The 23,280-nt window shown below is 38.5% G+C and overlaps 2 protein-coding genes across 15 annotated transcripts in view; one reads left to right on the forward strand and one right to left on the reverse strand.

Moving 5' to 3' along the window:
- The window catches only part of si:ch73-55i23.1, a 782,803-nt gene that overhangs the window by 556,776 nt on the left and 202,747 nt on the right, over window positions 1-23,280 (forward strand). The gene's annotated exons all lie outside the window — the stretch shown is intronic.
- mcc (MCC regulator of WNT signaling pathway) overlaps window positions 1-23,280 on the reverse strand; it is a 165,241-nt gene that overhangs the window by 37,405 nt on the left and 104,556 nt on the right. For all 14 annotated transcript variants that reach the window (XM_073951781.1, XM_073951783.1, XM_021476719.3 and 11 more), the window contains 6 exons: window positions 22,656-22,862; window positions 6,554-6,700; window positions 5,622-5,711; window positions 4,441-4,589; window positions 3,875-4,015; window positions 393-493 (listed from right to left, as the gene is read on the reverse strand). In XM_073951781.1, the coding sequence (XP_073807882.1) occupies window positions 393-493; window positions 3,875-4,015; window positions 4,441-4,589; window positions 5,622-5,711; window positions 6,554-6,700; window positions 22,656-22,862 (835 nt within the window). The remainder of the gene's footprint in view (window positions 1-392; window positions 494-3,874; window positions 4,016-4,440; window positions 4,590-5,621; window positions 5,712-6,553; window positions 6,701-22,655; window positions 22,863-23,280) is intronic.

The raw sequence follows: 23,280 nt of genomic DNA on the forward strand, positions 1-23,280 counted from the left end.
CCCCCTTCAATAAGTACAACAAGAAACACACAGCTGCAGCTTCGACTGCATATACTCTGTGTAGAAACGACTGAGTGTGTGTCTAACGCTCGGCCATACACACAACCACCACAGACATAAATCAGCAGCTGATGTCTGTCAGATAAACGTGCTGATTTGCATTATCACCGCTGACAGGTAATGCTTGAAATGTAAACATCATGTCTGTTGTCTCTAAGATGCATCAGCTACATCAGGTTTACACTTTCTTCTTGTGCTTGAATGTTAAAGCAGCCCTCCTATGTATCGTCAGTCACTGAAATGGCCCCAGCCAATTTGAGTTTGAGACCCCTGCTATAATATGTCATCCTTTAGTGGTGTGTGTGTGTGTGTGTGTGTGTGTGTTCTCTTACCCACAGCACTGACTCCAGCTGCTCTGAACTGACCCAACACCAGACCCTGTTCACTCTCAGCCAGAGCCAACAGCAGCTCATAGGCCTCAATACACTGCTCACTGCAACACACACACACACACACACACACACACACACACACACACACACACACACACACACACACAAACACAAACACAAACACAAACACAAACACACACTCTTCATCACTCCTCTGTTGCTCTGACAGAGTTGACAATAGCAGATCAATAACAATAGCACATGATCAATAACAGGAGTCAACATGAACATCTTCATCACATTGTTTCTCACATATTTCTCTTTAACTTGACTCTTTAACTATATATACATACACACACACACACACACTCACACACAGACAGACAGACACACACACACATACGCACACACACAGTTCTGTTTTGTTCTCAAATCTAATTGGCTGATAGCCATGCAATACTCTACAATATCAGCACTCGTTCAGCCTCTTCACCCTTGTGTATTACTCCGCCCACATAGAGCAACAGCAGATCAATAAACTCACTACAGTTTGACAAATATTGCAGCTGTTGGACAACATCATGTACCTTTGAGGCTTTATTTAGTTGAGAATGTAGTTGTTTAGATTGCAGCTATGCAGTTTATTTATAAGGACGGTGACTGTGATGGCCATCAACCTGTCATGCTGAGCAGAGCAAAGATGGTTGATGTTCCTCCACAGGATGGCGACAGAGACCGCATAATAAGTGCTTAGAGAAGGAAAAACTCTAGATAAATTTCAAACTACAGCTGATCAAATCATTATAAAACAGGTAAGTGACTGTCTAAGTGGATCTCTCTCTCGTGTATGTTGTAGTGCTGTATTTATACCACAGAAACTGCTAGTGTTTGCTTTGCTTTTGGCTTTTTCAGGGTTAATTATTGTAAAATCCTGATTGCAACAGAGAAACACTGGGAAATCTCTGTAGACTGATGGCATTTCATGCTGTTCAGCCTTATAATCTTAAACTGTGAGCAAGATCAGCTGTTTTTGTCTTCACTTTAGACATTACGCTAGAGAATCACTCAAACACTAGCTCTACAGTGACGGTGGTGAATGTGTTAAGCCTGGTTTATACTTCTGCGTCAAGTGACCGGCGTAACTCACGGCGTATGCAACGCGCAAGGCTGTGCATTTATACTTCTGCTGCTGTCTCTGTTGGTCTGCATTAACACTTCCGAAACGCTAGTTGGCAGTGAGGTGTAAATGTTCCTCTGTGTCGAGTTTCTTCGCTGCTGTTTTGCTTTTCCTGAACACTTCCGGGATGTACAAGTGGCTCAAACTCGCTCATTTTGAGGCAGGAACCGGCGGATGTGCAACAAATTTAACTCTGAGGTAAACACAGAACAAATTTTCCATCCGGAGCTCCTTCACGGGACTCCACACTTGTAAACAATCGCTCTATTGGGCTTGCGTTCAGCTCGCGCCGTTCGCACGGCTCTCGGTTCCGCCCAGACTCGTCAGCGCTCCCAAGCGACCAATCACAGAGCTTGCGCTATGCGTCGTTGCGACGTGTAGTTACAATTTTTGAGAGGTGCACATCAGTGAAGCCGACGGCCACGGCAAAGGGCTATGCGTCAGCGCCGTAGCATACGCCGGCGTTTGACGCAGAAGTATAAATCAGCCTTAACGGTTTCCACTGTTCTGACGTCAGCTGCTGATGTGAATGAATGGTGGAAGAAAGTAGTTCCTCATGCAGAAGAGACTCTCCGTGTGTGATTTTCTTTTTTTATATACACGATTACGCTGTCGAACTGTTGTATAAACGCAGTATCACACGAGTAGCAGTGCCATGTGGCTGTATATCAGCACTGGTAGGAGACTAAGAGCAACGCACACCTCCCACCAGTGCTGATATACAGCCACATAGGTTGAAAGCAATATCAAATTAAAATTAAACAGTTTTACTGCTACACAAATAGATTTACTAATATCTTTCAGCAATATATTACAGATTTAATTTATTTGTCTGTGTAGTTTTTATTTAATATTTCATTTTAATTCACTGTTACTATTCTGAAAATAGGAAAGTTTAAAGATTAGAAAGTTACAGCTTTTTTTGCGTGTTTGTGTGTGTGTGTGTGTGTGTGTGAGCATTTGTGTCTGCTTGTGTGTATTAATGTGTGTGTATTGAGAGAGAGTGAGAGAGTATGCATGTAAGCGAATCTATGTGTGTGTGTCTGTATATCTGTCTCAGGTTGTGTGTGTGTGTATGTGTATCTGTGCATGCATTTGTGTGAGTGTATATCTGTGTGTGTATATGTAGGTACATCTGCGCATGTGTTCATGTGTATCTGTGTGTGTGTGTGTGTGCGCAAGTGTAATTTGTTTGATGTGTACAAGAGAGAATATATATGTGTGCATGTGTGAGAGTATATGCTGTAAGTGTGTTCGTCTCTGTGTGTGTGTTTCTCTGTATGTGTATCTGTGCATATATGTGTTTCTTTCTGCATGTGTGTGTATGTAAGTGAGAGCATATGTGTCTGTCTGTCTGTGTTCATGTGTATCTCTGTGCACATGTGTGTATCTGTGTGTGAGTGGTGTGTGAGACTATTTGTATGAGAGAGAGTACATGTGTGTGTGTGTAAGTGAGTGTGTATATAAGTATATGTGTGTGTGTGTAAGTGAGTGCATTTGTGTGTGCATCTGTGTATGTGTTCATGTGTATCTGTTTGTGAGTTCAAGTGTGTGCATATATGAGTGTGTGTGTGGTGTGTGAGATTATGTGTATGAGAGAGAGTTTATATGTGTGTGTGTGTGTGCATGTGAGAGTGCATAAAAGTGTGTGTGTGAGTGTGACTATAAGTGTATGTGTAAGAATGTGTGTAAAAAAAAAAAAAAAAAAAAACAGAGTGTGTGTGTGAGGTCCCCAACCCTGATAAATCAAACACTGACAGGAAAATAAAGAGTAATGTAAAGGATCTCTCCTGTCTCATTAACAGCTCATTATCTGCTCATGCATATGCAAATGAGATCACGTGTAGAATCTGACAGTAATTATAATTAGGCCCATTTATTCACTAAGGTCACAACTTCAGGGAGCGTCACGTCCATTAGAGCTGATTTACATGTCATTTGCATAAACACCTGTGTGTGTGTGTGTGTGTGTTCCAGGTGTGTGTGATATCCATGGTCTACAGTATTACGCTAACTGCTGTTTTAGCCATGCAGATATGTAAATTCTTTCTATTGTAATGCAGTCAGAATAAGCCAAGAGTGAGTGTGTGTGTGTGTGTGTGTTTACAAGATCTGACGCAGTTGTGTAATATCACACATGTAAGAGTGCCGCTTTCCTGAATGTTTGCGCATGATTCAGATTTTACACAACAGTTTAGCATACAGGAAGTTGGTTTTAGCTGAATTTGGCACACAATATTGTCTATTTTCTTGTTTTGCAAGTAAGAATAAGACAAAGAAAGCTGAGCTGAATGTGTGTGTGTACCTGTACTGCAGGGCGAGTCTGAGTGCAGTGGAGTTGGACTCATATTTGCCCAGCAGCATGCTCATCCGCTCAGCGTTACTCTTACACTCCTCCAGTGTGATGGTCAGCAGGTCATTCTGAGACTTCAGGTGCTCGATACGACTGCAACACACACACACACACACACACACACACACACACACACACACACACACACACACACACACACACACACACACACACACACACACACACACACACACACACATAAACAACCAGAAACAACACACCACACATCAAAAAAAAAGTTTAAAAAGGACTTTCAAATCTTTAAAAAATACAAAAACTGCTTTTATTCTGGCCGAAATAAAACAAATAAGACTTTCTCCAGAAGAAAAGATATTATCAGACATACTGTGAACATTTCCAGAATGTGATAAACAATTGGCAGTTGGACAGGTGTACCTAATAAAGTGGCCGGTGAGTGTATACGTATATAAATTACTTTATTATTCTATTTATATTTACATTGTTATTTCTAGTTAGCTTTATTTGATGGTATTTCTTGTTCCCATAATTCCTCTGACCTGTTGAGTCTCTCCGTCTCCACCTCAAACTCTCGGATCTTGCTCTCGGAGATGGCGGATCCGTGAGAGTAAAGGGTCTGGAAAATCTCCTGGATATTAGAGCAATCCTGCAGAGAATGTGCCAGATGTTCTGCCACATTACTGGACACCTGTAGGAACACACACGCATGCAAGCATGCACGCACGTGATTTATATTTGATTATTATATAATTTTTCTGTAGGCCTGCTAGTATACAAAATCAAGTAATGACATAATATGAACTTTAAAGTTCAAACAGGCTACAAAAATCAGCAAAACAAAAACAACATTTGTAATACTTCCTAAATTAGTGCTTTATAATCAACACTTTAAACAGGGGTTCACCTTAGAACTTTAGCTGACTATAAACCCCTAATAATAGGAGGATATCTTTAAAAGCCATACTGCTGATAGCCAAAAACTGTGATCTTCTGAGTTACAGAATGCGGCTAGCAGCATCCTTGTGTTATTTTTAATTTTTGCCTCAGTTATAGTGTGATGAAAGCCAGCGCTGATATTTCATTGCTCCATATTATTACTGTCGTTTTCATAAAAAGGGCAAAGTAAACATTCATAAAATAGAAGTTTGCTTTCTGACTAGTTCAGTTGACTTACTGTAAAGCATAACTGAGTGTATTTCCTTGAGATAGATACTCTGCAATGATGGAGATTTTGATAACTGTTCGTGTATTTAAATTTGTTTTCACCCATCTGGGTTATATTGTGTGATGGAGGGATTGTACAGCTGTAACCGTGATGTGGCCCAGCATGATTCCGCCTGTCCCAGCTTCTGCTACTGCATGTACAAGTGTCTCAATGGTGAAGACTGCTTGAATTTTATGTTTTGTTCTACGATGAGTTTGATTAGCCTACATCTGACTTGACGGTTCTCACGGTAGTGCCGAAATAAGGGACTGTCCTGGGAAAATCACCTGATCACCCTTATGGGCTGTTCAATATTCTGACTGGGCTACAGCCAATCCGAGCCTCAGTTTAGCACCAGCATCACTGTTTTTAAACAGCAGCGAACTGAAAGGAATACTTCACATTATTAATGAGAGAAAGCCTAATGCAAAAAGGCGTTTCCCACGTCATAGTGCAAATTAATTCTGCAGGAAATCAAGTCCAGCCCTGAGTACAGTAGTGTTTATTTCTCTTTACCCCGATGCTGCTGATCTCAGAGCCTAGGATGGATCTCTCTGTCGGTAGAGACTCTGAGCGGGTTTTGGACAGTTTCACTCGCTCCGCAACCTACAACACACACAGAATTCTGTAATTAATTAAAGAAAATATGATTAAAATTAATGACATTAATTAAGCTTTCACTATGATGTTCCTCATAAAGACACTTGACATAAGTCAAACAAACAAAAGACAAGCAAAATAAATAAAACCTATTAGTGGTATGCTCATTTTAACACACATAAATCAATAAATTAATAAATTAATAAATAAATAGATGAATAAAAACAAGTTAATATCTCTTATGAATAGTATGTTCTTCTATCAAAACTTCAAAAAGTACAAAATTATCTGAAAATAAATTGAAAAACGTTGAATAAAAAGTCATTATTATAACTATTTTAGTTTTGAAATTAAAATAAAAAAATGCAATTAAAATAATATAGATTAAATAAATTAAACATAAAAACAAGAAATAAAATTATAAATAAATTAAAATTATAATAAATTGAATAAAATGTGCTGTCAGTACTAAGCCTTTGATCAAGACACTCAACCTATTGAATAAATGGGTAAATAATATAAAATGTAATTAAATAAAATAATTTAAAATTAATAAATAAAATACATTAAATAAATAAAATTAAATAAAATGTAATAAAATAAAATAAATTAAAATAAAATTTAATAAAATAAAACAAATTAAAATAAATAAAATAAAGTTTAATAAAATAAATAAAATTTAATTTAATAAAATAAATATAAAATATAAAAAAATAAAATAAAAAAGGCAAAGTAAAGTAAAATAAAGTAAGATGACATGAAACAAAAATCAATGCTACAGTGTATGTGTGTGTGATCAGTGTGTGTGATCATGTGTGTGTATGTGTGTGTGATCAGTTAGTGTGTACTTTGGCGATGGGGATGTCGTTGCTGCTGCTGCTGGTGCTGAGTTCTCCAGTGCTGGGGTTTATGGGGCGTCCAGCAGGAGTCAGACGACCTGGACTGGGCGGAGCGCCGGGTTGAACACTTTGGAGACGAGTCTGCATCTCTCGCACCTACACACACACACACAAGGCAATAAGACAGTGTGCACTCATAGATCAGAGGAGCAGATGCTTACATTGATGTGGCTTCAGTTCAGCTCTATTACAGACAGCAGAACATCACACACACTCATTCAAATACACCACACACACACACAAACACATGCTTGCTCATACGCACAGACACGCACGCACGCGCACTCACCTTTCTCTCTCTCTCACACACACACATTTACACACACACAAACAGTTCTCTTTCTCTTTCTCTCACGCACACGCACGCACACACACACACACACACACACACACACACACACACACACACACACACACACACACACACACACACACACACACACACACACACACACACACACACACACACACACACACACAATAAGATATATATAAACAAATACTTAACCTAAATATGAAGATCTTTTATTATTCTAAAATAATACGCTAATAATATAATACACTATGCTCTTCGTTAGGACCCTGTCCCTGAATAAAATGAGCCTTATTTACTATTATACACTATTAGATTATGTAGACCAGGGGTCTCAAACTCGTGGCCCGCGGGCCATTTGCGGCCCTCAGTGCAATATTTTCTCAGAGCGCTCCCCGCTCCGCTGATTCTATCCGTACACAGCGGTCACTGGCATTCCCCGCCCGCCGTGTAAACAAAGGGGCGGGGATGCCGGTGACGTCACCACGCACCCCGCCCCTTTGTTAGACGCTGTGACGGGCGGGAAGTGTTAGGAGGGAACTCGCGCCGGCCAGAACCAAGGTAAGCTGTTCCCGCCCCTGCCTGCCACTTAGCTACCTATCTGCAGCCTGCCACCTACCTAGCTACAGCCTGCATCTCATATATATTATAGGTAGATACAGACTGGTACAGACTGATGTGACTGGAGTGGGGTGGGGGTGTTTTATTTATACATATATACGCCTTTTTTTAGGTGAGGTGAGGGAATGGAAGTTTTGAGTGAGTTCCCCCATGCCATACTGAGGGTCTCAACTGCTTAAAGCCAAATGTGGTTCAGATTTGTGAGAAGAAGCGCTGTCAAGTCTCTGGCAGCAAGAAGTAGGCAAAAGATGCCATGTTCAGAAGAACTGTTCATAATCTTCACTCAATGTTCTCTTAATGTTCAGGACACTTCATGTTCAGAAGAAATAATTAAAACTGTTAATAATGACATTTGAGGACTTTTTTTTGTGAAATCCCTTATGCAGCCCAGCCTCACCCAGACTTTGCCTCCTGCGGCCCCCAGGTAAATTGAGTTTGAGACCCCTGGTTTAGACACTAGAATTACTAAACTCTTGCTGAAGACACTAAACAAATACATATGTCAAATAAAAAAAAGACTACTATCTTAATCAAGACACAGAACATGCAACAAACAATATTAAATAATATTCATTCATTCATTTTCTTGTCAATTTAGTCCCTTTATTAATCAGGGGTTGCCACAGCGGAATGAACCACCAACTCATCCAGCATATGTTTCACGCAGCAGATACCCTTACAGCTGCAACCCAGCACTGGAAAATTAAATAATAATAATAATTATATTTTGTTTTGTTCAAGTCTACTAGTCAGTTTATATGCTCTTTATAAAGACGTTTAACCTCAATAAAGAAATAAATATTGCCATTATCTGTCCAACTACTGAGTTTCAAGGACATTTTTTTGTTATTTTAGTAAACATTAGAAAAACAGCAGGCTTCTGTTGGGTCACCTGTGTGTGTGTGAGCGAGCATGTGTGCAAGCGTGTGTATAAATGTGTGTGTGTCTACAGTTGGCAGTGATTGTGAATTATTTTTCAAGGCAAATAAAGCTTCTCCTGCCAGTGGAAAAGCTGCCAAAGGACAAATAAAGGACTGAATGTGAATCTGGAGCACCTCACACACTTCTACAGCTCACAGTATTATTATTATTTCACTGATACACACACACACACACACACAGAGCTCACTCTTTCCTCATGATTATACAATACTGCAGAAAATCTGTAGATCTGATCATGCTCGCATTAGTTAATCATAAACAAACATGTGTGTGTAATCAACATTTATATATATAATGTAATGAAACTAAACTAATGATGATAAATCTATCAACAGGCCCAGATAAGAACCCAGGGGCCTCTGGGCACATTGTCTTGTAGGGCCCCCTACCTGGCCGCACCCTTATAGTTGAATTAAAAATTAAGAGTAATAAAATAATTTTTAAATAAAATGAATCTATAATTTGTTGCCCACACATTTAAATAAATGATATATATTACATATGTATTTATAGTCTACAAAGATTTAACTTATTCTTTAAAGCGTTGAATAAAAATGCTAATAAAACTAGTGAAAATTCATGTTTTTTAGAATACTTGTTCAAGTTCACCTAAACAGTACTTTATATAATGTACTAATATATACATATATATATACATATATATATATATATATATATATATATATATATATATATATATATATATATATATATATATATATATATATATATATATATATACATACATATATATATTAGGGATGGGAAGATTAACCGATATGTATCGATATGCGGTCATGCGCGTGCACGATGCGAGTGCATCGGTAGAGCAGCAGAGGACGAATGAAATTTTGGAAGCAAATCGAGATGCATCGGTTTTTGCGAGATGCATCGATTTTTCCGAGATACAGCTTATATTTTTAATATAGAATGTATTTTTTATTTATTAACAAGTGTTGTCAACCTGTTTTGGGCGCATAATTTAATCGACCTACATAAAGTAAGCCTTAGCAATGGATTTGCGGATGTGTACACTTACACTACAACTCAGTGTATCAGGTGTGCGGATGAAGCTAGTGAAGCGCCCTCAGAAAGCGCGAGAAGCAAAACAAACATTTTATTCCCCACTGAGTTTTAAATCTAAAGTATGGCAAGCAACATTATGGATTTAAGGATGGACGACATGACATGACAGATGCAATTTGCAAAATGTGCCGCGCATCTGTAAAATACGCGGGCAGTACGAGTAATCTGATATCTCACTTGAAGCGGCGTCACGGTGTTGTTGTGAAAGCATCTTCCAGTGTTCCTGCATCCCCGGCTTTCGCACTGCTTCAACCAGCTCCAAAAGTGGTGAGAAAAGCATTGAAAGTTTTCTCCATGCGCAACAGTTCTGCTCGCTCTACGCCAATAACGAATGCTATTGCATTGCTCATCTGCAAAGATATTCAGCCTAGTGTCACGGAGAACGAAGGTTTTAAACACCTCCTCCTGTTAATTTTTATTTAATAATAATAATAATAATATTAATAATAATAATAATGATAAAAATAATGGGTGTCACGGTGGCACAGTGGGTAGTTTGACCACCTCACAGCAAGAAGATTGCTGGTTTGTTATATTTTTATTAGCCTGTTGTTTACAGTGACAGTGATGTTTCAAAGCAGCATAACACTGCTAGTTCACAACCTTAAGTTTTGAATATTCAGTGGCAAAATATATCTTTGTAAAACTTGTTTTCATAGTTGAAAAGTTAAATCACAATTCTTGTTGTGCAATGCTAAATTTATTTATGTTGAAAGAGTGCAAATATATACATATTTTTTAATATATATTGCACTTAAACATTCTGTTTATCTTGAAAATACTTAAATAATATGTGCTATATGTTCTAAAATGGCCCTCTACTGTAAACTAACACTCTGGCTCTGAGAGAAAAGCCAGTTTGTAAAAAAAGTCTTGGTTTTACTTGGTTAATAAATAATCAAACTCATTCAATGGCACAGCATCCTCTTTCACATCATCTCATAAACTTGATCTAATTAGTTAGTGCTGAATTATCGCATTGTATCGTGATATGGGTGTGAATCGTATCGTGTTGCATCGCAATATGTCACAAATGTATCGCTAATATATCGGATCGTATTCTTTGTATCGAGATGCGTATCGGATCGGCATTATAGCTTAGATGCCCAACCCTAATATATATATATATACACACACACACACACACACACACACACAYATATATATATAYATATATATATATATATATATATATATATATATACACACACACACACACACAAACACACACACACACACACACACACTCATATATATATATATATATATATACATATATATGCATATATGTCAGGGTTCTGCCACTTTGGTCTTGAAAATTCTTGTTTTGGTGGCAGAGCTCTGACACTTCTCATGTCTGGTCCTGTTTCTGTCTCTGTGTGCGCGCGCGCCGTCGTGGGTGTACGTAGAGTGTGCGCGCTCCTGCTTGACGCGGCCGCGCGCGCGCTCTGCGTCCCTCAGACGCGTGCGCTCTTGTACTCGTGTTTGTGTTTTCGTCTGTCAGCAGCTTGGTGTTTCATTCCCAGCGTCTCAGTCTTGTTGGTTTCGGTTTTGGTCGGCGCTGGGATGAAGCATGCACGCTGCGTGTGTGAGCTCACGGTGAGTGTTTTCATTCATCGTGTGCTCGTGTCTTGCGTCTTTTGTCAAAGCACGTGGCTCTGTGTTTACATTGTGGTCACGTGCTTTTGTCGTGTGCTTCAGTGTTGTGTTATGTGAGCGCATGGCTTGTATTGTCTCTCTGTGTCATGCGCTCTCCCGTCTATTGTCTAGTCCCACCCTCCTTGTTAACCCATCATTAGTTAATTGTGTTCACCTGTGTGTCAATTTACTTTTTGCTTTATAATCCCCCTCATGTTTTCAGTCCTTTGCCAGTTCGTCGTCGAAAGTTTCCTGTCCTGTTGTGTCTAGCCCTGTCTTGTCCAGCCAGTCAAGTTTGTTTGTTCATTTATTTGTTTTATTAGAGTTTTTCCCCCTCGGGGTTGTTTGTTTTGCCTTTTTGTTTTCATTTTATAATTAATAAAAACCCATTATTGCTGCACCTGAGTCCTCGCTCCTTTTCCCCTCACCGACCGTGACACATATATATATATATATTATATATATATTATATATTAGGTTATTATTATATATTAGGTATTATATATATATTATATATATATTAGGTATTATTATATATATTATTATATATTAGGTATGTAACAATATTGTAAATACCGTCATACCACAATAGTGATTTTCTTCAATATTAGCGTAGGCGCATGACTCAATAAAACTATATTTCTGAGAAAAGTTTGCTCAGGCGAATGAAGTGAACGGGAGGTAGCGGGAACTACAATTCCCATCAGCCCAGGCGTGGCCATCATCCTTTGCGGTCTGGTGTCGCTACAGATCCAGTAATGTGGAAATGGAGTGTGTTGCTAGTAGCGGGGAAGAAAAAGAGCTGTAAATGATCGAACCTAAAGCGGAGTTTAAATCGGATGTGTGGAAGCATTTCGGTTTCTTTCTAAAAAGATACGAGAAAGGAGAAAAGGTGACAGACAAAGACAAAAACCGTATGCAGGCACTGCCAGACTGTGGTGAAATATAAGTCAGGGAATACGACTAAAACAGTCATGGGGACTGCAGAACACAGCACACTTGTTAGATTGATGCAGACATTGACTTGTCCCGCACAGAGACCTCTATCTCACTCATGGTTTGTCCTCTCAAGTGGTGGAAAGACAATGCACAACGTTACCCACTGCTGTCCACCTTGGCTAAATCATATCTCTCTGTCCCAGAAACCTCAGTCCCAAATGAGAGGGGTTTTTTCTGTTGCAGGGGACATTATAATGCCCAGAGATCCCAGCTTTTACCAGATTATAATTATATGATAATTTTCCTTAAAACCCATCTCTATCTAAGTGAGTGAGTGATTAAATGTTGAATGTGATGAGTTTTCAACAATACTAAATTGAAACTTTATTTTATTTATATGGTTTAAAAGTTTTTTGTTATTAAAATTGAAAAATTGAAGTTCCTGTTTGAAACTTACAGATAGATGGCTGATTTGTATGTCATTGATATGTTCAGTGCTGAGGTAAATAAACACATTTGGCACTTTTTTCGAGTCTTTTCATTAGTTTTGTTTTTCCTGTAAATTATTCAATAAATACCGTACCGTGCCATTCATACCGAGGTATTACCGTACCGTGAAATTCTGATACCGTTACATCCCTAATATATATATATATATATATATATATATATATATATATATATATATATATATATATACAGCAGGGAAAATAAGTATTTGACACATCAGCATTTTTATCAGTAAGGGGATTTCTAAGTGGGCTACTGACACAAAATTCCTACCAGATGTAGCCATCAAGCCAAATATTGAATTCATACAAAGAAATCAGAACATTTAAGTATACAAGTTGAGTCATAATAAATAAAGTGAAATGACACAGGGAATAAGTATTGAACACACTTTACTTAATACTTTGTAGAAAAGCCTTTGTTGGTGATCACAGCTTCTAGACGCCTCTTGTATGGAGAGACCAGTCGTCTGCATTGCTCAGGAGTGATTCTGGCCCATTCTTCCACACAAACGGTCTTTAAATCTTGAAGGTTCCTTGGGCCTCTTTTATGAACTTTGATCTTCAGTTCTCTCCATAGATTTTCTATGGGATTTAGGTCAGGTGATTGACTGGGCCATTCAAGCAACTTCATTTTCTTTCTTTGAAACCACTTCATTGTTTCCTTGGCCTTGTGTTTGGGATCATTGTCTTGCTGAAATGTCCACCCTCTTTTCATTTTCAGCTTTCTGGTAGATGGCAGCAGATTTTTATCCAGAATGTCCCGGTACATTTCTCCATTCATCCTACCTTCAATAATATGAAGTCTGCCAGTACCCCTTGCTGAAAAGCAGCCCCAAACCATGATGCTTCCACCCCCAAACTTAACTGTTGGTATAGTGTTCTTGGGGTGGTGGGCAGTGCCATTTCTTCTCCAAACATGATGTGTAGAATGACTGCCAAAAAGTTCAATTTTGCTTTCATCTGACCATACTATAGTTTCCCAATAATCCACAGGCTTCTCCAAATGCTGTTTCGCAAACTTTAACCGGGCCTCAACATGCTTTTTGTTCAGCAATGGAGTCTTGCGTGGTGAGCGTGCATGGATGCCATGGTGGTTCAGTGCATTGCTTATAGTTTTCTTTGAAACAATAGTACCCGCTGATGCGAGGTCTTCCTGAAGTTCTGCCCGAGTGGTTCTTGGCTCTTGGAGAACTCTCCTGATTATTCTTTGGACTCCTCGGACAGGGATCTTACGTGGAGCACCTGATCGTGGCCGGTTTATGGTGAACTTATGCTTTTTCCATTTCCGGATAATAGCCCCCACAGTGCTCACAGGAACATTCAGCATTCTGGAAATGCGCCTATAACCATTCCCATCAAAATGCTTTTCAACGATAAGACTACGCAGATCTTGAGAGAGTTCTTTGTTTTTACCCATCATGAAGTCTTTCCTGTGTGCCTCCTGAGTAATGAGAAGCCTTTATAGGCCATCAATTAGGACTAAAGCAGCTGATATCAATTAGTACTGATAGGGAGCAGGGTTTTTCTCTCAATACTGACAGATCTCCTGACTTTCTATGCCATTTTGCACCTTGTTATCTTCATGTGTTCAATACTTATTCCCTGTGTCATTTCACTTTATTTATTATGACTCAACTTGTATACTTAAATGTTCTGATTTCTTTGTATGAATTCAATATTTGGCTTGATGGCTACATCTGGTAGGAATTTTGTGTCAGTAGCCCACTTAGAAATCCCCTTACTGATAAAAATGCTGATGTGTCAAATACTTATTTTCCCCGCTGTATATATATATATTTTTTTATAAGGGTATGTTAATGTATTGCGTTTACAAACTTATAGAGCATATTATTGGCATGGCATATAACACACAATGCTTTCCCAATGCAGTTTTATTTACTGTCTCTCTCCTCGTGATGAAAGTAGGCAAACAGCATAGATCAACTTGATTTTAAATCTAAAAGTATCTGAAATCACACACACTATACCTCTTCTCTCCGGTCTCTCTCCTCTTCAGGGCCTCTCTCTCTCTCTCTCTCTCTCTTTTTACTGTCTGTCTCTCTCACACAATGAATCCAGTCCGCGCTGCGCTGCTGTTAGCCTCCTCCGCCTGGTTAATGCTAGCTTACTCATCTAACTTGACCATAACGTATTCTTCTGTACCCTCATTCTCCTGATCATGGGTCTGTTTGAAGAAGGTGTGTATGGAAAATGCCTCAATAAAAATGCCTCCTCTCCTCTTTCTCTCGCGTTTGCTAAATCCACTTGTCCACTCATTTTTGATCTATATAAATACTAACAGTACACTACAGTCCGCTCAGTTTAGTGTGGGTTATTACCAAACTGACGTTTCCGCGCTTGACCAATTACAGTATTCTGTTTAGTTAACGAAAGACAATTTAAATATAATAATAATATTAATATGTCATAGCGAATTTTTTTGCTCAGAGGAAATACAGTTGTCTGAGCAATATAGTTTTTACAGAGAGGGAGGCACCTTTATTAAGGCTAAACATTATTAAATACCCACGAGACACTTGTGACTTTATGGGCTCTATTTTGACGGTCCATGAGCAGAGCGCAAAACGCAGGGCGCAAACACTTTCAGGGCGTGTCAGAACGCATTTTTGCTAATGTAAGGACGGGAAATCTGCCTTGCGCCGTGGCGCATGGTCTAAAAGGGTTGAGTTTATTTTCTTAATGAGTTATAGGTGTGTTTTGAGAATAAACCAATCAGAGTCTCATCTCCCATTCCCTTTAAGAGTCAGCTGCGTCGCGCCAAGAGCGCATTCGCTATTTACAGGACGCAAAGTAAGTCTAAGTGGAAAAACTGAGCATTTCACAAGCAAACAGTTCACAGTGTTTTAACAGAAAACTGTTAAACAGAGCATCTACTGCGTGAGAATGAGAGATAATGGATATACTTTCACTTTCGCTCTTGGATAGGGAAACCTTTACGCACAGACATCAATTAGCCTATAAATAATTAATTTAGTTTGTTAAGCGCAAATATTTGTTTCAAAACTATTTCTAAATTCAGTTCTAATTTCCAGCAAACGAATAAATGATCAATAATAATGAAGTGTGCTCAAAAACCTGAGTTATATCCTAAAACACATGCTGTGCCCCATATGGTCTAAAACCTGCTGGTGGGCAAATCTAAGCTTGTTTTCAATAAAACAAATATAAATATGGATATAATAAATAATACTGCTAATAATAATAACATTATACAAAAGCAAATTGTTATGAATGAACTGAAAAAGCCTCCCGAGATGAAGAAGACATAAAAGCAGTGATTTTTCATATTTATGTAGGCTAGAAAATAATATGTTTTGTAATATTTTAATCCTTTATATTTATATCATATATCTATTCTTATTATATCCTATATATATCCTTAATATTTAATGTTTTCATATGTAAAGATATTTGCCTATTGCTCTCTTGTGTGTATTAAGCAGTGTGTAAGTGAGGTGCAACTCTGCGCTGGAGTTTAGACCGGGTTAGTTTTGGTCTAATTAAAAATCTACTATAGTTTCTCAAAATAGCAACGTGCCAGCGGTCCGCCTCAAAACGCCTTCCTTTTTAGAGCAGAACACCTATGGGCGCACAAATGAGCGCTAATGCATTTGCTATTTAAACAGCGTAGCGCAACGCCTCAAAACCACTCTTGCGCTAAGCTGAAACTACCAAACAAGTATTGCACCGCGCCTTGCGCCACACTGCGCCGGGTGTATGATAGGGCTCTATATCACATCTGCCTTATTTTTTAAAAATGTTTCCTTCATGTAAAAAAAAAAAAAAATTTCCAATCGGATAATAAATGGGGAGAAAAAAAGTAGCACGAGTTCAGCAGATGGTGGATTCGAACTGGGTTGATGATCAATCACGTCAGAAGATGTTGCTATGTGCGATACGAGGTACGCCACTCATGCTGTAATGTTGATTTGCTCTTTACTCATGTTGTCTCTGTCAATCAGGCATTGATGAGCGCAAACCGTGAACAGCTTATTCCAACTAGGTGCGCTATTTGCAATTAGCCTAAAAAGACACTGTCTTAATAATGTTCATGTCTGTTGTCTGGACTGGCCAATCCTGGAGCAGCTTGACCTTCTCTGCTTTCAGGAGCTTTGATGTGGAGGCTGAAGTATGAGCAGGAGCGCTATCCTGCTGGAGAATTGTCCCTCTCCTGTGGTTTGTAACGTAATGGGCAGCACAAATGTCCCCAATACTGAATGTAACCCCAAACCATGATTTCTCCTTTACCAAACTTGACTGATTTCGGTCAGAATCTTGGCTTCCTGCTGGTTCCAGTAGGTACATATTAATAAATTACATTATTATATTATTATAAAGTACATTATAATAAACACGTTAAAAAAGAGGTGCTTTTTGTATTTTTTTTTTATAAACTCTAAATTGAAAGTGTCCCCTTTAGGTTGTGTGTGGTCTAGCGTGCTGTAATTAATGTTGGTGGTTCCTGCACATGTCTGTAATCATAGGAAAAAATAAAAATGTCTCCACCATAATCTATGCAAGAGTTATTGTATTCCAACTGATGAGAGGAGCTGTACAAGCCACAGGGAGCGATCATTGTTTTCATATTTCACTATTCTTTTGTTTGATCAAACATAATTCACTGTGTTTGGACCACATCAGACATATAAAAGGATTACTTATGCATATCACCTCAAAAACAGAGGAGAAATGGCCCTGAAGCGCACAGCATAAGGTCAGAGATGACAGCTGTCTGTGCTATCTGGGGCTGCTTATTGATCATAAATGTATTGTTTTCACTTCTCCACCATGGAAACACCGCGATTCATTCGGCAACTGTTTGATATGTGAATATAATTCAGTAAAGAGAACGCTAGAACCGTATGAGCACGGGCAAGAGCTTTCATTTGAGCTATAACTTGTACATGTGTCATATGAAAAATATGAAAATGAACCAATGTTCAATACCCAGCTCGGGTATCCAAAATACTGTGTATTTAAGAGTAAATAACTTTCGTACAGTAGAATAAACACCAAAGTGATGCATATGAGCATAAAATATAGATTCTACACTTTCAAACGAAACCACTTACTGGGGTCTGGTGCAATGCACTGAGAAATTTGAAGAGTATGTACTCATTTACGCTGAGCACTGTACATCTGCATGTGTATGTGTGTATATGTGTGTGTGTGTGTGTGTGTGTAGCTGTATGTGCATCAGAATCGACAGTGGTGCACGGGTCAGATCTGATGAATGATAAATGTGTGTGCTGAACGCGACCTGCTGTTTCTAAAAAAAAAAAAACCTTTGGCCTTTTCACTGCATGCATCTCCGGCTAATCATGTTAGCGTGCTAACGGCTTCAGACGGTCAGATTAGATTACAGGCTGAGTCTAAAAGCAGCAGCTCATCGATCCGCACAGATTCTGCAGAGACGTTGGCATGCAGTAACCCTCTGAAGCCTGACAGAGGACACAACAGCATGAGCAATACCATCATCAAACACACACAGTTCACTTAATATTAGTTCTTAAGGCGTGTTGTGTGTTTTATATCAGTTTTAAAGCCTATTAGTTACTAATTAGATATCAGATCATTTCTATTAGTGAATAAAAAATGTATGGTAACTAATAACCTTAAGTTTTCTGAAATACACTAACCGGCCACTTTATTAGGTACACCTGTTTAACTGTTTTTTATGCTAAGTACTAATCAGCAACTCAATGCATGTAGACATGGTCAAGACAATCTGCTGCAGGTCAAAGCGAGCATCAGAATGGGGATTTAAGTGACTCTGAACGTGGCATGGTTGTTGCTGCCAGACGGGCTGCTCTGGGTATTTCAGAAACTGCTGATCTACTGGGATTTTCACGCACAACCATCTCTAGGGTTTACAGAGAATGCTCCGACAAAGAGGAAATATCCAGTGAGCGGCAGTTCTGTGGGCGCAAATGCCTTGTTGATGCCAAAGGTCAGAGGAGGATGGCCAGACTGGTTCCAGCTGATAGAAAGGCAACAGTAACTCAATCCAATAGAGCAGCTTTGGGATGTGGTGGAACGGGAGATTGGCATCATGGATGTGCAGCCGACAAATCTGCAGCAACTGTGTGATGCTATCATGACAATATGGAGCAAAATCTCTGAGGAATATTTCCAGTAGCTTGTTGAATCTACGCCATGAAGGATTAAGACAGATCTGAAGACAAAAGGGGTCCAACATGGTACTAGTCAGGTGTACCTAATAAAGTGGCCAGTGAGTGTGTGTGTGTGTGTGTGTGTGTGTGTGTGTGTGTGTGTGTGTGTGTGATGTACATTAGGTATGATACAGTGTGTTTTTAGGGTTAAACTGGGTAAAGAGAGTCCGTGTGTGTGCAGTTGATCTATATTTAAACACAGCCGCTGGAGTACAGATGTGCAGCACAGAGTAATGACTGCTCTGCGGCAGAGGCTTGTTTGATTAAGGACGGTCTGCTGTGTTTGAGTGTATGTGTGTGTGTGTGTGTATGTATGTGTGTGGGGTTGTGTAGATTTTTGAGTGTGCATGGCAGTTTGTGTGTGTGCTTGTTTCTGTGTGTTTGTGTAACTATATAAATATATATATATATATATATATATATATATATATATATATATATATATATATATACACGCACAACCACACACATACATACGCACACACACACACATATATATATATATATATATATATATATATATATATATATATATATATATATATATATGTGTGTGTGTATGTATGTGTGTGTGCGTGTGTGGTTGTGCGTGTATGCATATGTGCATGTTTGTGTAAATGTGTGTGAGTATATGTGTGTGTGTGTGTGTATGTGTTTAAATGTGTGTGTGTGTGTGTTTGTTTGTGTATGCATATGTTTGTGTGTGTGTGTGTATACAAATGTGTGTTTGTGTATGCGTATGTGTATGTTTGTGTAAGTGTGTGTTTATATGAGTGTGTATGTGGGTTTGTGTGTAAATATGTGTGCGGTTGTTTGTGTATGTTTGTGTGAATGTGTGTGAGTTTATATGTGTGTGTGTGTGGGTTTGTGTGTATGTTAATATGTGTGCTTGTTTGTGTGTGCGTGTATGTGTGTGTATAAATAAATATGTATGTGTGTGTGTGTATATAAGTGTGTGTGTTTGTGTAAATGTGTGTGTTTATATGTGTGTATGTTAATATGCGTGCTGGTATGTAAAAGCATACATGTAAGTTTGTGCATGCATGTTTGTGTAAATATACATGTGTGTGTGTGTGTGTGTGTCTATATATGTATGTGTGGTTGTTTGTGTGTGTATAAATATATGTGTGTGTAGTTGTTTGTTAGTGTAAATATGTGTGTTCAGATGAGTGTGTATGTGGATTTGTGTGTATGTTAATATGTGTGCCTGTTTGTGTGTGCATGCATTTAGGTTTGTGTGTTAGTGTAAATATATATGTGTGTGTGGTTGGTTGAGTGTGTGTGCATATGCATAAATGTATGTTTGTGTAAACGTGTGTGATTATATGTGAGTGTATATAAGTGTGTGTATGTGTGTTTGTGTAAATATATGTGTGTGTAGTTGTGTATGTTTCTGTGAATGTGTTTATATGAGTGTGTATGTGGGGTGTGTGTATACGTACATGTATGTTTGTGTAAATGTGTGTGTGTGTATGTATGTGTGTGTATGTATATATATATATATATATATATATATATATATATATATATATATATATATATATATATATATATATATATATATATATATATATATATAAGTGTGGGTGTGTGTGTTTGTGCAAACGTGTGTAGTTGTTTGTTAGTGTATGCGTGTGTGTTTATATGAGTGTGTATGTAGGTTTGTGTGTATGTTAATATGTGTGCATGCATGTGGGTTTGTGTGTGTGTGTGTGTAAATATATGTGTGTGTATACGTACATGTATGTTTTAGTAAATGTGTGTTTATGTGTTTGTGTATGTTAATATGTGTGCTTGAAAGTGTGCATGCGTGTGTGTGTGTGTAAATGCACGAATGTTTATGTGTGTGGGTTTTTGTGTGTATATGTATACTTGTTTGTGTGTAAGTGTGTTAATGTATGTGTGCGTTTGTCTGTGTGCAAATGTACATGTTCGTGTGTGTGGTTGTATGTGTACATGTGTATGTGTAAAAGTATTGGTGTGTGTGTGTGTGTGTATATCTGTGCTTGTGTAAATGTAGGTTTGCATGTATACATCTGTGTGTATTTAGTGTGTGTGTAAGAAAAACAGGTCTGTTTACCACTTTAATGTCACTGCTGTCATCATTCTACTCTCTCTCACACACACACTCTTGTGTGCATTATTGAGCACACACACTCTGCAGTATTGACGTTTTGACTCTTTGTTAAGAGCTAATGGACTCACAGTGCAAATACATCAGAAAGAGGCGAACACAAACTCCATCAAAACTGATCAGCACGCTAAAGCAAATGAAATGTGCCTAGAGAGCACATCTGAACAATAGCGCAACAGACAGCATCACAAGCACATTCAGATCTTCTCTATACGAGCTTTACATTAAACTAAAGGGCCATTAGAATAGTACAGCCCAGATCAATGTTTTGTGTCTAGTAGTTTACTCTTATAGCCAGCAGTCCTGATAATGCACATCCAGCCAGTTCTTATTACAGAATAAAAGTCTTCAGGCTTACACAAGATCTGCTGATAAACCTGTCTGGATTGATTTACATAGCAGACGACTGGAAGGACATTATCCCTTATATAACTCATAGTAAATGATACAAAAAGTGATTTATCATAAAGGGCCCGGTCATGCAGCCGGCGCAAGATGGGTTTGGCGTGATTTGTTGCTATTTTCAGACCAGCGCAACTGTCATTTCCCCGTTTTTGCATCATGTTGTTTAATGAGCAGATTCGTTTGTGCCACTCTATGGACTCATAGGTGTGCTGGTGTATAAAAAAGGTGTGTTAAGGCGGATTGTTAATTTGAGGAACTGAAATAGACCAACAGCACCATCGACCAACGAAGAGCTGCTCTAAAGTCCAGCAGAGTGTGTTATTTATGCGCCTATGCAGGTCCAAACACTTACACACTGCTGAATACACACAGTAAGATCAGCAACACACAAATATCTTTACAGATGAAAACTATTACTATATTATATTAAACAGGATAAAAATTATCCACAAATGATTATTTTCTTCACCTCGGGGGGCTTCAGTGTATTGCTGACGTGCTGCAGATGCTTTGTTTAACTGTTTTCTCGCTAGTGAAGCGTTCAGTTTTTACACTTATAAAGTATATTTTTTAAATTAGTATAAAACATTTATTTATTTATAGATAATTTATTATTATTATATTATTGTTTTTATTTATGTGTTTATTTGTGTATTTTGAGGATGCTGTGCAACATATTGGATATCAAAACACTAACAATCTATAACGAGATAATAAAAAAAATTATAAAATATATATTATTAAATAGCATAAAACATTTTATTTATTTATTAGGCGTTTTTTTTATATTTTTAAATGTATTTCATACATTTTTTGGGGCAGCACGTTAGCGCAGTGGGTAGCAAAATCGCCTCACAGCAACAAGGTCGCTGGTTCGAGCCTCGGCTGGGTCAGTTTTCATTTCTGTGAGTTTGCATGTTCTCCCTGTGTTGGCGTGGGTTTGCAGTTTTGGGTTGCAGCTGGAAGGGATAAGTTGGCGGTTCATTCCGCTGTGGCGACACCAGATTAATAAAGGGACTAAGCTGAAAACACAATGAATGAATGAAGTATTTATTTAATAATAATAATATAATATATGTATATATATATATATAATAATATATAGTTTATAGTTATAATATATATAACTAAAATCTGGAGAGTATTGTTTTTATTTATTATCATCATCATTGACCACTGGAACTCAAACTCACTTAACAGTGAATAGTTTTTTCATGTTGAGGTTTGCATGTAATCTCTGGTGTGTTTTGGTGTTAGCATAACTCACGCGTCTGCGCAGGCGGTCTCGCTCCTCTCGGATGGCGTTCAGGCTGGCTTTAGTGCGGTTCAGATCCTCTTCTTTACTGCAGAGCATCGCTGTCAGACTCTCGTTCTCGTCCCGCAGGCCGGCCAGCTCTTTCTCCCAGCGCACACGCTCCTCACACAGACTGGGGTAAAAATCATGACCCAGAGCGCCCTCGATCTCCTCCACTGTCTGAAACAACAGACAGAAATAGAGCTGGAAAGCTTGGTGTGTGTGTGTGTGTGAACAGAATATAGATGTTAACCCTTGTGTACTGTTCAGATTGACCCCCCCCTTTGGTGATGTTGGTGCTGTTTTTGCCCCATTGACTTCCATTATAATCACATTTATTGATTGTAAAGCCATGACAGCAGATAATCATGCATTCTCGACTGGTCATTTTTACTGTTGATCATCAGTTGTCAGCATTAATCCTTTAGATTGGCCTGTGCAAACGTTTCTGGCTTTTATTTGGAGTACAGTGGAGGAAAACCACAGACTGTAAAAGATATGGACGTAGTATCCGTGACATCACCCATAGGATTATGAAGAACTCAAAGAAAGATACCAGTAGGCGTGGCCAACCGTCATCATTTTGTTCGCATGTCAT

Source organism: Danio rerio, chromosome 5 (genome assembly GCF_049306965.1).
Source record: "Danio rerio strain Tuebingen ecotype United States chromosome 5, GRCz12tu, whole genome shotgun sequence".
NCBI classification, from domain to species: Eukaryota; Metazoa; Chordata; class Actinopteri; order Cypriniformes; family Danionidae; genus Danio; species Danio rerio.